The 15,612-nt window shown below is 47.7% G+C and overlaps 1 protein-coding gene across 1 annotated transcript in view; it reads left to right on the top strand.

Moving 5' to 3' along the window:
- The window catches only part of SCTR (secretin receptor), a 79,907-nt gene that overhangs the window by 52,755 nt on the left and 11,540 nt on the right, over positions 1-15,612 (top strand). The window contains exons 5-9 of the mRNA XM_026456082.1: positions 1,291-1,388; positions 3,254-3,386; positions 5,456-5,609; positions 14,078-14,138; positions 15,320-15,389. Coding sequence (XP_026311867.1) covers positions 1,291-1,388; positions 3,254-3,386; positions 5,456-5,609; positions 14,078-14,138; positions 15,320-15,389 — 516 coding nt within the window. The remainder of the gene's footprint in view (positions 1-1,290; positions 1,389-3,253; positions 3,387-5,455; positions 5,610-14,077; positions 14,139-15,319; positions 15,390-15,612) is intronic.

Raw genomic sequence — 15,612 nt, 5'->3', positions numbered from 1 at the left:
TTTTTGGTAGAGACAGGGTTTCTCCATGTTGTCCAGGCTGGTCTCGAACTCTAACCTCAAGTGATCCACCCACTTTGGCCTCCTAAAGTGCTAGGATTACAGGTGTGAGCCACGCCTGGTCAGATCTTTTAATTTTCTGACCAATATTCCACTTAGATCATTTTGACTCAAAGATGAGCCAATAGTGTGAAGTGGCTGCTGGATAAGTGAATGCCTGCTTGGCTGCATAGGTGCGCAATGTATAGATCAGGGGAGATGGGATGTGATGGACCCCTTCTACCTCTTCCTGGTCAGAGAATGCTTCTGAAACTTTTCAGCTATGTGGTTCTGGGGCTCTTATTTAAGAAGAACATTAACAAACTGGAGCATATTAATTTAACTAATGGTTGAAGGATTGTGGAAAGAGGTTGAAGACACAGGGAATATTTTTGTATGTATGTATGTATTTATTTATTTACTTGAGATAGAGTCTTACTCTGTCACCCAGGCTGGAGTGCAGTGGCTGGATCACAGCTCACTGCAGCCTTGACCTCCCGGGCTGGAGTGATCCTCCTACCTCAGCCTCTGAGTGGCTGTGACCACATGTGTGCACTACTATGCCTGGCTATTTAAATTTTTTTGTAGAGACAGTGTTTCACAATGTTGCCCAGGCTGGTCTTGAACTCCTGAGCTCAAGCAATCCTTCCTCCTTAGACTTCCAAAGTGCTGGGATTACAGGCCTGAGCCACCGCACCTGACCTGACACAGGGAATATTTGACATAGAAAAAAGGAACGAGAAACAGATGGGCAGAATAGCTGTGTTAAAAAATGGCAGGCCTCCCTGTATAACCTTTGTAACTTTGCTATATAAAACCGGCCTTATATAAAAGACAAATCCAGTTTAAGTGGCTCCAGAAGGCACAAAATGGACCAATAGGTGGTGCAAGTAATTTATTTTAACTTCACATAAACAAAATCTAATATTGTGTGCTGTTTTACACCAAATAACTTTCTCAAAGGGCAGTGAGCACTTTGTCTCTAGAGGTATTCAAGCAAAGGCTTGAATTCAGAGAGTTGGAAAGGGGCCCTATACATAAGGTGGAAGTTTGAATTGGCATCAGATGATCCCTAAGGGCTTTTCCAGTGCCAAGATGTTACGGTGTTATGTGTCTGTGTATTGGAGTCCTTGGGGTATGGACAGAATAGCAGCGTTGGTGGGGTTCGAGCTGCCTGAAGCGGGTGCAGTGAGGCACAGAAGGGCAGAGCTAGCCAGGAGGGCCGGCGGGGCTGACACGTGCCTCTCTCTGCAGCACTCCTACCTGCTGAAGCTGAAAGTCATGTACACCGTGGGCTACAGCTCCTCCCTGGTCATGCTCCTGGTCGCCCTTGGCATCCTCTGTGCTTTCCGGTGAGAACACACTGCCAGCTCTCCATACCCTAGCCCTCCCCAGGCACAGACTTTGGGTCTCTTCTCAGCCACCCAGGACAGAAAGACGAAGGTCTGAGTAAACTACCTTGTCATCTCTTGATCTAAAGCTGACCTATGGCAAAACATCGATGTTCCTGTCACCTCATTCATCCCTGTATTTGTTCAACATTTACTAAGCACTACTGAGAACTTATGGCCAGTCGCTTTATATGTATTATTCTAATTTTCACACAATGCTATGGGATAGGTAACAGGAGCCCCATTTTACAGGAGTACTAGCCAGATTCTGTTGCAAGAGACAGAAATCCACCTCAAAACAGCGTAAGAAAAACAAAGGCGACCTGACCCGCATAAGTGGCAAGTTCAGAGGCATCTGCTGTAGGCGTGGCTGGATCTAGGTGTTCAGCGGCATCAGCAGCACTAGGTCTGTCTCCCTCCATTCCTCTGCTCTGGATTGGCCTCATCCTCTGGGAGGCTTTCTGCAGAAGTGGCAGAGTCAACCACCAGTAGTTACTGGCATTCATCCCGCTAGCTCAGCAACACCAGGGCCAACGAGAGCCCCTTCCCTCCTGGTTCCAGTAAAAGTCCTCCGAGTTCTCATAGGCCAAGCTTAGGTCACATGCTCAATTCTGAGCCAATCAATATGGACAGTGATGGAGCACTCTGATTGGTCAAGTCTGTCATGAGCGTGAGAAGGGTGGAGCCCTTCCAATCCAGAGCTGGAATGGGTTTCCCAGAAGAAAGCCTGTTTCCGGTCCCAGAAGAAGCAGAACAAGTAACTGACTTCTGTCCGCTGCAGCAGAGGAGGATGCTGAGACTCTGGGAAGTGGAAAGGCTTGCTCAAGGTCACATAGCTGCTAAGTGGCAGAGCCAAGGTCTGCTTTCTCCCCGCAGCCTGTGTTCTTTCTGTGCCCCCAGCCTTCTCCCGTTCTGGTTGCCATCCTCACCCCTCCCGCAAAACAATTCTGGGAGCTGGAGATGGTGATAGTTCAGGGCAGAATACAATGTGGCCCCTACAGCCCCAGCTTTATATTTATTCATTTAGAGACAAGGTCTTGCTCTGCTGCTGGGGCTGGAGTGCAGTGGCAATGATAGCTCACTGCAGCCTCGAACTCCTGGGCTCAAGCGATCCTCCTACCTCAGCCTCTTGTACAAGGAATACAGGCAGGCACCACCATGTCCAGCTAATTAAAAAAAAAAAAAAAAAAAAAATTGGCCGGGCGCGGTGGCTCAAGCCTGTAATCCCAGCACTTTGGGAGGCCGAGACCGGTGGATCACCAGGTCAGGAGATCGAGACCATCCTGGCCTACACCGTGAAACCCCGTCTCTACTAAAAAATACAAAAAACTAGCCGGGCGAGGTGGCGGGCGCCTGTAGTCCCAGCTACTCGGGAGGCTGAGGCAGGAGAATGGCGTAAACCTGGGAGGCAGAGCTTGCAGTGAGCCGAGATTGTGCCACTGCACTCCAGCCTGGGCGACGGAGCAAGACTCCGTCTCAAAAAAAAAAAAAAAGAAATTTTTTTTTTGTAGATACAGAGGTCTCAATACGTTGAACTCATGGCCTCAAGTGATCTTCCTGCCTTGGCCTCCCTAAGTACTGAGATTACAGGTGTGAGCCACACTGTGGCTGGCCTTTTTTTTTTTTCACTACAGCATGTAGCAAATTAGACTGGTCATCTGGGGACCCACGTCCTCATTCAGGTTATGCTCACAGAATGTGTTACCCAGAAAGAGCTGAAGTCTAGGGCCTCAGTTTCCCCAGTGCACTGGGGGCAGGTGGGCCTGGCTGAGTCCCAGCCCCTCAGCGGGCTCTGGCCTCTATGGCCCTACATTCTCTCCCTGCAGGAGGCTCCACTGCACCCGCAACTACATCCACATGCACCTGTTCGTGTCCTTCATCCTTCGCGCCCTGTCCAACTTCATCAAGGACGCTGTGCTCTTCTCCTCAGATGATGTCGCCTACTGCGATGCCCACAGGGTAATAAGCCTGGGTGCCCCGGGGTGTCGCCAGGCCTTCCTACCTTCCCCAGCCTAGCTTTGGAGAGGGAAGTAGCCTAGTTGTCCTTCCCCCAAGCCCCTGCTAAGGCTGCACTTAATACCAAGGATAAAGTGGCCAGTGCTGACGCTGGGCCAGGAGGAGGTTCAGGGAGATTCCACAGCCACATGTGCATAATCTGGGTCACGTAGGAGAGAAGCTTGTGGGGGTTGCTGTAAACTCCCAGTGTCCAGGAGTGAACTAGCCACTCTAGGAATTAGATATATAGGGAGACTCCTCTTTTCCCTACTTCTGCCAGTTCCTAGCTGAAGAAAGATGACCCAGTGTGGAGAGGGTGGGAGTTGGTCATAAAAAGAAAAGAGTGAGCACGGGCCAGTATGTCTGTATAAACGCATTTGCGATAAAACAGTTGTGTTTTCTTAAATCTAACCCCCTTTCTCCTTCCAAATGCCCAGATGACTCAATTCATTGCAATCACCCTGTGTGTCAATTGGGATTCCCTTTGCTGCACATAGCAGAAAACTATATATTGGAGTCTTAAACAAATGGGAGCTGTTTCCTACAGATGCAGTCCACAGATGAGGTGGCGCGATGGCTGCGTGATGCCATGAGGGACACAGTCTTTTTCCCTGGTTCTGCACTGCCTTCCTTAGAGTAGGCCTTTGATGTCATGCTTTACATGGTAAAAGGTTAAACATTTTTTTTTTTCTTTTGGGCAGCTTTGCCTTTCTATTGAGAAAAGGTACCCTCCCCAGACACTCCTACCTGCATCTCATTGGCTAGAGTTGAGTCATGTAACCACACTTAATTGCAAAGGAAGCAGGGTGATTGAGTTTTTTACTGTCACAGTCTCTATAGTAGAGGCAAGCAAGGGAGAAAAGAGATTGGAAATTGAGATTAGTTCAGCCAACCTGCCTGCCATTTCCTATCACTCATCTGTTTGTATTGTTCATAGTTGTGTGTGTGTGTGTGCACGCGTGTGTGTGTGTGTGTGTGTGTATTTTTTGACTCAGACTGAGAGGTTCTTCAAGTAGGATCCATGTCTCTCAAGGAGGTCTCCAGGATGAAACAAGAGTACCTGCTGGGAGCGTTAAATCCTAGCCACGCTTCATTACTGACCAGCAGTGGACAAGACCAGCAACGCCCCTGCAGGGAACTTTCTCAAGTTTTACTAAACATTAGACTCACAAGTCAACAATGGGCCTTGCCTGGAGTCAGAGCCTCTGGGAAGGCCATAAGGCAGGAACCACCACTGTTTCACAGGCAGCACTGGGTGCTCCTCCTTCTCAGGCTTGTCTTTACAGCAGCCCTAGGGCTATCCCAGGAGCTGTCCCATCCTCAAGGGACAGCTCAATGCAAAGAAAAGGACAAAGGCCCTACCATGGCAGAGGTACAGGAGCTGTGCTGGTGTAGAAGCCTGGTGCCCCCCAATTCTATCAGCATAACTTCCAGGGATCCCTGCAGGGGACATGCCTGTTAAAAGAGTCAGTCACTACATCAGGGAAGTCCAACTCTATGATGTTCCCATGAGATATGTGGAGAGTGCAATGTACCAGCCAGGCCATGTTTGCCGTAATCAGTGGTGCCTCCTAACAGAGTTGGCACATCCCTTCATTACGTGTTTGCAAGGGAACTGAGCTTAGAAAAGATTTTTTTTAACCCTTTGCTCAGAAATCTCTTCCCTTTCTAGGCCTTGGTTTCCTCATCTGAAAACATGAGGGGATTGGGCAGTATCCGGCACAGTTTTGTAGTTGAAGGACTGTCTCCTCATCTAGCCTGGCAGCCAGTGCTAGCATTTGAACCTAGTTCCTGCTCCTGTGATGGCTCATTGGCCAGCTTGACTGAACCCACTAGGCCTGTGGACTCCCACTCTCTAGAAAATACTGCAGGCCTGATGGAGGAAGGCCACAGAAGATGGCCTTGAACCCCAGAGGCCTGCTCTTGTGGCCTGGCTCCTGCCCCTACAACACCCTCTTGCTCTCTTTGGGGCCACTCACCAGAGGGAACCCCACTGCCACCCGGCCTGGGCTCAGCTGCCTTTCTCTGTCCAGGCGGGCTGCAAGCTGGTCATGGTGCTGTTCCAGTACTGCATCATGGCCAACTACTCCTGGCTGCTGGTGGAAGGCCTCTACCTTCACACACTCCTCGCCATCTCCTTCTTCTCCGAAAGAAAGTACCTCCAGGGATTTGTGGCACTCGGATGGGGTATGTTTCTCCCTGGGTCTGGTACTTGCATGGTATGTGGGAAGGGGCGCTGAGTCGAGAGTCAGAGGGTTTGGCTACTAGTTCCAGCTCCGCAATTAACTAACTTGTGTAATCTTTTTTTTTTTTTTTTTTGAGTTGGAGTTTCGCTCTTGTTGCCCAGGCTGAAGTGCAATGGTGTGATCTCGGCTCACTGCAACCTTCATCTCCTGGGTTCAAGTGATTCTCCTACCTCAGCTTCCCAAGTAGCTGGGATTACAGGCATGTGCCAGCACACCCAGCTAATTTTGTATTTTCAGTTGAGACAGGGTTTCACCATGTTGGTCAGGCTGGTCTTGAAGTCCTGACCTCAGGTGATCCACCTGCCTCGGCCTCCCAAAGTGCTGGGATTACAGGCGTGAGCCACCGCCTCCAGCTAACTTGTGTAATCTTAGAGAAGTTCCTTGATGTTTAACCTTCTGGTCTCAGTTTACTTATCTGTCAAGTGGGAAATCATAGCTCAAATTTAGCCCCAGTTTCTGGCATCTAGATGTTTTTACAGTTCGTTCCTACCCAATACTCGTTGCCTCATCTGCCTTCAGACGGTCCATTCCTACATCCTCTTTCTTGCTTCCTTTCTGTATTAGGATGCTTTTGACTGCTGGCATCAGAAAATCTGTCAAGCTTTAAACATAAACGAAATCAATTGGCTCATATAACTGAAAAGTCCAGGGATCACTGACTTCAGGAGAGGCTGAATCCAGCAGCTTAACACTGTTTCTTTCTGTCTCTAATTTGCCTTCTGTAACATCAGCTTTATAGTTAGGCTGCTGTTTCTAGTGGAATGGCCAACAGCTTCTGGGCTAGAGACTTCCTTGTACCAAACTCCAGTGAGAGAACGAAGAGACTCTGTCCAGCATTCGCAGCAAATATTCTAAGGTGCACTGTGGTTGGACTGCTCAAATCTCATAGACGCCCTTGAACTAGTCGCAGAGGCCTGAGAGAATGAAATATGTTGATTGGCCTAAGCTACTGAAACCACATGACTTCCCAAAGGAAACTCAGGATTCATTGTCTAGGAAAGAGGGGAAATGAGAGCGAGACAGCCAAGTGCCGGCCCCCATTCCATCTCTCTCCCTTTTCCTTTCCAGTCAATGAAGACGATAAACAACTTCCATTTTGAGGGCACTTGCTATGTGCCAGGCATTGGATTCAGCACTTTACATGTATCATTTAATCACCGCAGCGATCTCCAGGGGCCTCTCAGAGACCTCAGCTCAGAGACACAACATAACATACTCAACTCACACAGTAAACAAAGACAGACCTCAGGATTCAAGCCAAGACTTGTCTGTTTCCAAAGCCCTGTAACTTTTACCCTGCCATTAACATCCATCTATCTATGTATCCACCCATCCATCCATCCATCCATCCACCCATGCACACATCCACCCACCCTTCCATCCATTCCTGTATCCATTCATCCATTAGTTGTTCATTTGGTAAACGTGAAAGTTACCCTAAGGAGTTCTAGACAGAGAGCCAGGTTCCTGTGAGTGACTCAAAGGCTTACAGAGCTAGTCATGTACACCCGGCATTAGCTTCTTTTGGTTTCTTCCTGGTGCCTTTAAGAAGTGTCCCTGCCAGGAGTGCCCTCTGCTGCCTTTGCTGCTGGTCTAAATCCTTATTTGCAAGGGCCCTGTCTCCCCATCAGGGAAGCTGCCTGAACTGGCAGAGCTGGCTGAGCCCTCCTGCTTCTGAACCGTGGCAGCCCAGTTAGCACCTGACCCTCGGCCAGCGGGAGGTTGCAGGGTTATGCCAGTGTCTCCAGAGGTCAGCAATCCCAGAGAGCCTGGGGACCAGGGACTTGCCTTATGTAGCTGGCTCTGCCAAAAAAAAGCACCCAACTCCCTGAGCCCAACTCACTAAGCTTTAAGTCCCAGATGTGCCAGGATTCCGCTGTATGAACATGGACAGTTCCCCATCTATAATACCAGTATCGTAATTTATTCAACATTCTTTGAGCACTTCCTGTGTTCAGAGATTACAAAGCTGCATTGTGATAACATCCCTGTCACAGGATTTTAAGATGTTTGAATGAAATAATAAGAACCGGCCGGGCGCGGTGGCTCAAGCCTGTAATCCCAGCACTTTGTGAGGCCGAGACGGGCGGATCACGAGGTCAGGAGATCGAGACCATCCTGGCTAACACGGTGAAACCCCGTCTCTACTAAAAAATACAAAAAAACTAGCCGGGCGAGGTGGCGGGTGCCTGTAGTCCCAGCTACCCGGGAGGCTGAGGCAGGAGAATGGCGTCAACCCGGGAGGCGGAGCTTGCAGTGAGCTGAGATCCGGCCACTGCACTCCAGCCCAGGCGACAGAGCAAGACTCCGTCTCAAAAAAAAAAAAAAGAAAGAAAGAAATAATAAGAACCTTCCTTTCTTCTTCAAATCTTTATGGAGCATCTACTATACGCCAGCCTTGTGCTGGGTGCTGAGAGTTGAGTAACATATAAAACAGCAATGGTTCTTTCCTCCTGGCCTGTTTGCTTGCCAGACACCAAAGGGGTCCCTGGAAGGCCTGAAGCCCCTCTATCTGTAAGAAGCTTTTTTCATGCAAAGGTAACGGCCCCTGCTTGAAATTATACTGACTTCCCCAAAGATAGGTTGCTTAAATGTGTACAAGCCTACTGTAAAACCTTGCAAAAAATTTTTTTTCTAAGTAGAAAGAAAAAATTACCCTAGTCCCACAGATTGAACTTTTTCTGAGATTTCCTTCCAACCTTTTTTTCTACTTGCAGTTTTTCCTCACGTAGCTGTGGTCATTCTCTATGAAGAATTTTGAATTTCGCTTCTTCCCGTTAACACACAAGAATGTTCTATATTATTTCAACTCTTTCATAAACATTTTAAACTACCATATAGATGGATAGATGTAATATAGATGCATTTAACCACATACGTACTGTCTGGACATTTAGGTTGTCTCACTATTATAAATAGCACAGTGATGAATACCTTTATGGGCAAAGGTATTCTTTGTAATGCAGAATCCCAGGATATGGATTCCTGAGTGGAAAGGAGTGAGCACGTTTAAGGTTTTTAATACTTACGCAAAGCTTTGACTTTTTCAGAGCGGCTGAGGTCTGAATCTGTGCCCAGAAAAGAGTGATAGTGCAGGCTTTATAGATAAGCCAGGCTGCCACTCAGTGACTGAGAGTGAGTGGCTGGCGCTGGCGGTTCTGCCTCAGCATGGGTGAGGATCTGCCAAACTCAGCTTGCTGCACTCCCTGCCCAGAGACTCTGAGGCAGTGGGTCTGGGGTGGCCGGAGACTGCATTTCTGACATTTTCCCAGGTGATGCTCATGCTGCTGGTCCAGGGGCCATACTGAGCCACCGACTTAAAGCATTACAAATTTTTCAAACTTTCCCGCCAACTTGGCACTAAGGATGGAAGATAATGAAGAAGTGCCTCTCAAAACCCATGTTCTTTGCCCAAAGCACCAAGAATTGAGGCAAGATTTTTTTTTTTTTTTTTTTTAAGATAGGGTCTCTCTTTGTCACCCAGGCTGGAGTGCAACTGTTCAATCATGGCTCACTGCAGCCTCAGCCTCCTGGGCTCAAGTGATCCTTCTGCCTCAGCCTTCTGAGTAGCTGTGACTACAAGTATGCACCACCATACCTAGCTACTTTTTATTTACTTATTTTTAATTTTTGTAGAGACAGTGTCTCACTATGTTGCCCAGGCTGGTCTTGAACACCTGGCCTCAAGTGATCCTCCCGCCTCAGCCTCCCACAGTGCTGGGATTACAGGCATGAGCCACCACACCCAGCCCAAGGCATTTGTTTAATTGTTATTTTTATCAAAGTCACTCATGTAATTGGTTTAAATAATTAAACAAAAGACTACAAGGTTTATAATAAACAGTAGCTGTCTCCTGCCTTCACTTTTTATTTCCGAGCTCAGCCTCCAGAATTAATGCCCTTTCACTCTTTTAACTTGTTCCTCCTAAGATTGACTATCGTGTTTCTAAACAATACGCTACTATTTCTTGATTTGTCTGTTTGAAGCATTCGTTATTGACTCCTTATGGTGGAAGATAAGAATATAAAATTATTTTTTCTTTTCTGAGAGAATCTCACTCTCTTGCCCAAGCTGGAGTGCAGTGGTGCAATCATAGCCCACTACAACCTCAAGCTCCTGGGCTCAAACGATCCTCCTGGCTCAGTCTCCCAAGTAGCTAGGACTACAGTTGCATGCCACCACATCTGGCTGATTTTTTACATGTATTATAGAGACAGGGTCTTGCCATGTCTCCCAGATTGGTCTTGAACTCCTGGGCTCAAACGATCCTCCTGCATCAGCTCCCCAAAGTGCTGGGATTGTAGTTGTGAGCCATTGCACCCGACCAAGAATATAAAATTCTTAATCCTCTACCTTCATTCTTTCATTACAGTTTCTTACAATTTTTGGTTAAATCAGATTCAGTGTATATATTATCATATCTATGTAAATAGTGTTTACTACTGAGACAAGTGGTGTACGATAATTTTACTTTCAATATTACTTAACTTTTTATTTTCCTGGAATCATTTTTCATTTGCTTTTTATATATATATATTTTGCTAGCATCAATTCTCTTAAATTCTCTGGACAACCTTCCAAAGCTATTTATTTTCCAAATCATCAAATGCGATAGGAAACCTATCAGTTCCTATTTGTTTGTTTCCTGCTATATTAGTTCCTAAGGCTATCTTAACAAATTGCCACAAACTTGGTGGCTTAAAACAATAGAAATTTACTCTCTCACAGTTCTGGAGGCCCGAAGTCTGAAATCAAAGGGTTGGCAGGGCTGGTTTCTTCTGGAGGCCCTGATAGAGGATCCGTCCCATATCTCTTTCCTGCCTTCTGGTGGTGGCTGGCAATGCTTGGCATTCCTTGGCTTGTAGTTGCATCAGCCTCATTCCTGCTTATGTCTTTACGTGGACTTCTTCCTCTGTGTCTTCTCTGTCTGTGTGTCTCTCATGGCCTTCTTATAAGGATGCCAGTCATATTGGAGTAGGGGCCCACCATACTCCAGTATGACTTTATCTTAACCAATTACATCTGAAAATACCCTATTTGCAAGTAAGGTTATAGTCTGAGGTGCTGGGTTGACATGAATTTTGGGGAGACACTATTCAACCTGATATACTTGCCAGTGCTTTTTCTAGAGCTTTCTGCCTTCTTGTTTGACTTGGGCTGGCTGTTCTCCAGATTCACTCAGCTCCCTTAGCTTTCACCTTCTTCCACAAATCCTGTTTCCTTTCTTTCTCATCTCCCTGTCTTTGATTTACTCTCTAGTTGTGTTGGAGCACATCCTCCAGTATCTGTCTAACCAAGAGCACCTGGAAGGAATTTTTTTTTAAATTGCATGTCTGAAGATATCTTTGTTTAATCTTCACACCTAATTCATCATTTTGCTGGACATAAAACAAGTTGAAGGCCAGGCACGGTAGCTCACACATGTAATCCCAGCAATTTGGGAGGCCGAGGTGGGCAGATCACTTGAGGTCAGGAGTTTGAGACCAGCATGGCCAACCTGGTGGAACCCTGTCTCTACTAAAAATACAAAAATTAGCCAGGCGTGATGGTGGATGCCTGTAATCTCAGCTATTCAAGAAACTGAGACAGGAGAATAGCTTGAACCCTGGTGGCGGAGGTTACAGAGAGCTGAGACCACTGTAATCCAGCCTGGGCAACAGAGTGAGACTTCATCTCCAAAAAAAAAGGTTGAAAAATCATTTTCCCCAGAATTTTGAGGGTCTTTTGTTTTGGCATCAGCGTTATTGGGAGTGCCATGCCATTTTGCTTCCTGAACTTTTTACTCCTTTCTACATAAACCGCAGGATCTTCTCTCGGTGTTCTGAAATGTCACAGGGATGTGCTGTGATGCAAGTCTTTTTTCATCTCTTTTCCTGGCATACGGTGTCCCTTTCATCTGAAAATTCATGTCTTTCATTTCTTGAAAATGTTCTTACATTATCTATTTAATTGTTTCTTTCCTTCTGTTTTTTATCCTCTGTTTTCTGAAACTCCCTTTAGTCTAATGTTGTACATCCTGGAATAACCTCTAATGTTCGAATTTCTTTTTCCTGCTTTTCATTCCGCTATTGTTTATTCTGCTGAGAGATTCCTAGTCTTTATCTTCCAACCCATCTATTGCATGTTGAGTTGTGGTTATCATATGTTCCATTCCTAAGCCCCCTTTCTTGTTTTCCCAGCACTCCCTGTTGACAGCATCCTGTTTGTGTCTTGTAGATGCGACCTTTTATCTCTCCTACGGAGTTCCTTAGAGTTGTTTTGTTCAAGTTCCTTCTGCTTCCTGTATGGTCTGTTTCCTCTGAGTTCCTTTTCTCTGATTGTTTTGGTCTTTGTCTTTTATGTAATAAGACGTTGGTGACCTTGGCTGTCTGTTCCTATTTAAGGATGAATCACTTCAGAGCCGGCTAATGGCTGTCGGGGGTGTGGGGCTTGTCTTTCAAGGGACACTGGGCTGGAAGTCTTGGAGGGTCCCCCCGTGGCTATCTATAGGCCTTTTGTCTGGGGCTGTTCAGTTCCTCTAGAGAATCCTTTCATCTCCAGCCTGCAGTGGCAGGGAGGCGGGCAGAGGGTAGAGGGTTGGGGTAGGGGTAGAAGCCTGTTCAGTAGAGGCCTGAAAACTGAGTGGCCCTGGGCCTGGGGCTTTTACCATTCAGCTTGAGCATGTCCGTTAGAAATAGAATCTGATTTAAGTATTTCTGCTTAAAAAAAAAAAAAGAATCTGAGCCATACATCAAGCTTAAAATTTTCTGGTAGCCACAATCAACACAGTAAAATGAAACAGGTGGTATTTGTTTCAATAATCTATTCTGCTTAACCCAACGCAACCAACATAGTATCATTTCAATGTATAATGAATATAAAAATTGGTAATGACATATTTTACATTCTTTTTTTTTTTTTATTGAGACGGAGTTTCTCTCTCGTCACCCAGCGTGGAGTGCAGTGGTGCAATCTCGATTCACTGCAATCTCTGCCTCCTGGATTCAAGCGATTCTCCCACCTCAGCCTCCTGAGTAGCTGGGATTACAGGCATAAGCCACCACGCCTGGCTAATTTTTGTCTTTTAATAGAGAAGGGGTTTCACCCTGTTGGCCAGGCTGGTCTCGAACTCCTGACCTCAGGTGATCTGCCCCTCCTCGGCCTCCCAAAGTGCTGAGATTACAGGCATGAACCACCGCGTCTGGCCATATTTTACATTATTTTATTTGTACTAAGTCTTCAAAATCTGGTATCTATCTTGCACTTAGTGCACAACTCAGTAGGGACCAGCCACATACCAGGTGCTCAAGAGCCACCTTGAGTGCTGGTGTAGACCATCACTCCATTCCTGCTCAGCTGAGCACCCCTCCGGCCCTCTGCTGGGCTGCAGCCCTGTTCTCCTTGGCTCAGTTTTTGCAGAGAATAAACTATCGGAAGTTAACTATTGGGTCTCGTGAGGGTAGTGCTGGTCGCCTGGGGTGCTTATCTGTTTCTTATCCAGACTTCAAACCATCCTATTGCCCCAGCCCCACCCTGCCACCTGCCTCCTGGGTACCAAGTGCCCTGGCCCTAGAGCATCCTTGGGTACTTCCCCAGCAGCACTGCCCCAGACAACACTTCTGTTTCAGCTTCCTCTGCTCGGGACATCAGCTGCCACTCCTCTGCCAACCTTCTGTGTGCCTAAGCCTGTTGCCGTCTCTCCTCTCCTCTGCCCTTCCTTCTCAGGCTTTGTCCTTATAGGCTTTTACCATTTCTATTTCGTTATTATCATTTTACAGGAGCTTCAGGGCAAGTAGGGATAAATGTATAAGTTCAGTTTGCCATGTTTAACTACAAGTCAGGAAATGTTGTTGTATTTTCTCTTCTAAATTCTTGTGGACTTGATCTCATCTCTAGTCCAAAATATATTTTTGTTTAAACATGACAGTGATGGCTTACCTTAGCCGTTAAATGGCCAAGCTTTTTACAAGCCAATATTTGAATAAAATCAACGTTTCTTTCGAGAGCTGTGTCTACCCCTTCTCCGCTTCCTCCTCCCCGTTGCACATGGCCAGGTAGATCGCAGTATGGGAAGGGGGATCTACCAGCTGCCTCCATAGGTCCACGAGCCTGCCCAGGAGTCCCAGCCCCTCTATACTTTGCAGTGGTCCTCTGGAGTCCGGCCTGGGTTACCAGGAGACCCCTAACACCAAGTGACCTTTGGGATCCTTTTGATTCTGCCGTAGTCCCCAGGGCATGCCCAGCACCCTTGAGGCACATGGCACCACATTTATACAAGATGGCACAAGATGGCAGAGGGGTTTCTGTGGAAACCAGATCTTGGCACCTGCTCAGTAGCTGGGCTGGGGTAACCGATTGTCCTGTTCTCATATGTGTGTTGAAAATTGAGTCCTCTCTCCTCTGCCCCTCCCTTTATTTTTAATCCTCAGGTTCTCCAGCCATTTTTGTTGCTTTGTGGGCTATTGCCAGACACTTTCTGGAAGACGCTGGGTAAGCTGATGGAAGGAGGATAACCAGAATGTCTCTGACATCGTCCAGCTTTTCAAACAGCATAGTTACTTCTTTGGCGCGATCTAGAAAAGGCCTTTTTCTCAAAATAGAGGCCACAGATGAGTTCCCTGGACTAATGCCCACTGCTTCCCAGGTGTGAGTTTCCAGGTGGGCTGAGCAGCCTTGGCCATGCCTGCACCTTCCTGGCCGTCCTGTCTTCTTGCTCCTGTCTGCTCTGTGTGTGGGTCAGATGCCAGACAAGAGCTACGGGGCTCCAGGCAGGTGTTGCTCCATGGAGGAAGCTCAAGGAAGGGCCAGCCCAGCTTTTTCTTCCTCCTGGGATCTCCCTCCTGGATGCCTCTCTCCCCTGGGTGTTTAGGAGCCCTGCAGAGCCAGGCTCTAAAGAAGTCAGGCATTGAGGGTAGCAGTGAGCCCAGGGGATGCACCTGGGAGTAGGTACATGGAAGCAAGCTTGAAAGAAGCTGGGGAAGAGGAGAGGCAGCAGGGCAGCATGGGAGTTGATTTCTCAGGAGCATAATGACACAACCGGGCCAATAAGTGGATGAGGTCAAATGAGACATCCAGGTGTCTATAGTCCAAATTCAGCCAGAAATCATTGCTTCAAAGTAATTTTTGTATTGGGTGAACTCACTTTTTTTAAAGGTCTGGATTTTCGGTTTGTCTAGAAAAAAAAATGGAGAGGTCCTTTAACATGTTCCACTTTTCCTCGTGGAAAAATGAGCTGGAGCAGAGCTGTGGCTGTCTTGGACAGGGCACATACTCCCCAGTTTGCTAAGTACCCTCCAGGCCTGATGTCCCGGGATCCTGAGGTCGCATGTCAGCCATCCATCACTTCCCTTACTGATGTCATCTTCCTGGCCTCTGTCGGTAGCTGAGTTTGCCACCGTACTCGCTGGTGAATTCTGACAGTGAGCTAACTTTTGGATCTGGGAGTCTCCCAGCTCTCAGGTTCTCGCAGGGAGACAGGTGGCCATTCCCTCAGCCCCAGCAGTGCTCCTGGGTGGCAGGAGGGGCGGGGTTCTAATGGTACTGGGCACACCACTGCAGGGGCTCAGTGCCGCAAACATGGGTCCTTCATACCAAGGGCCACCTCAGGGAACATGTCCTTGCTGGTCAGCCCAGCTCCCACTCGTAACCGTGCCCAGCTGTCCCTCCTTTAGGTGCTGGGACATCAATGCCAACGCATCCATCTGGTGGATCATTCGTGGGCCTGTGATCCTCTCCATCCTGGTGAGTGGCCCTCCTCTCCCGAGCTGGGGATCAGTGGGAGAGACGGAAATGGTGACCAGCCCACAGGGGCAGAGGGCGGAGGGACAGGGCTCCCTGTAGGTGCCAGGAGGGATAAACCACAGTGTTTGTGAGGTTGGTAAGCAGCGTGGGGTGTGGAAGCTCTGCCCCCTACAGAATGTCGGGGAGTGGGATGAGGGGTAGGCTGGAGGCAAGAGCCTGCGAA

The sequence above is a fragment of the Piliocolobus tephrosceles genome, chromosome 11 (genome assembly GCF_002776525.5).
Source record: "Piliocolobus tephrosceles isolate RC106 chromosome 11, ASM277652v3, whole genome shotgun sequence".
NCBI lineage: Eukaryota > Metazoa > Chordata > Mammalia > Primates > Cercopithecidae > Piliocolobus > Piliocolobus tephrosceles.
Note: the sequence above shows the minus strand (reverse complement) of the source record. Positions and strands in the feature narration are given on the sequence as shown.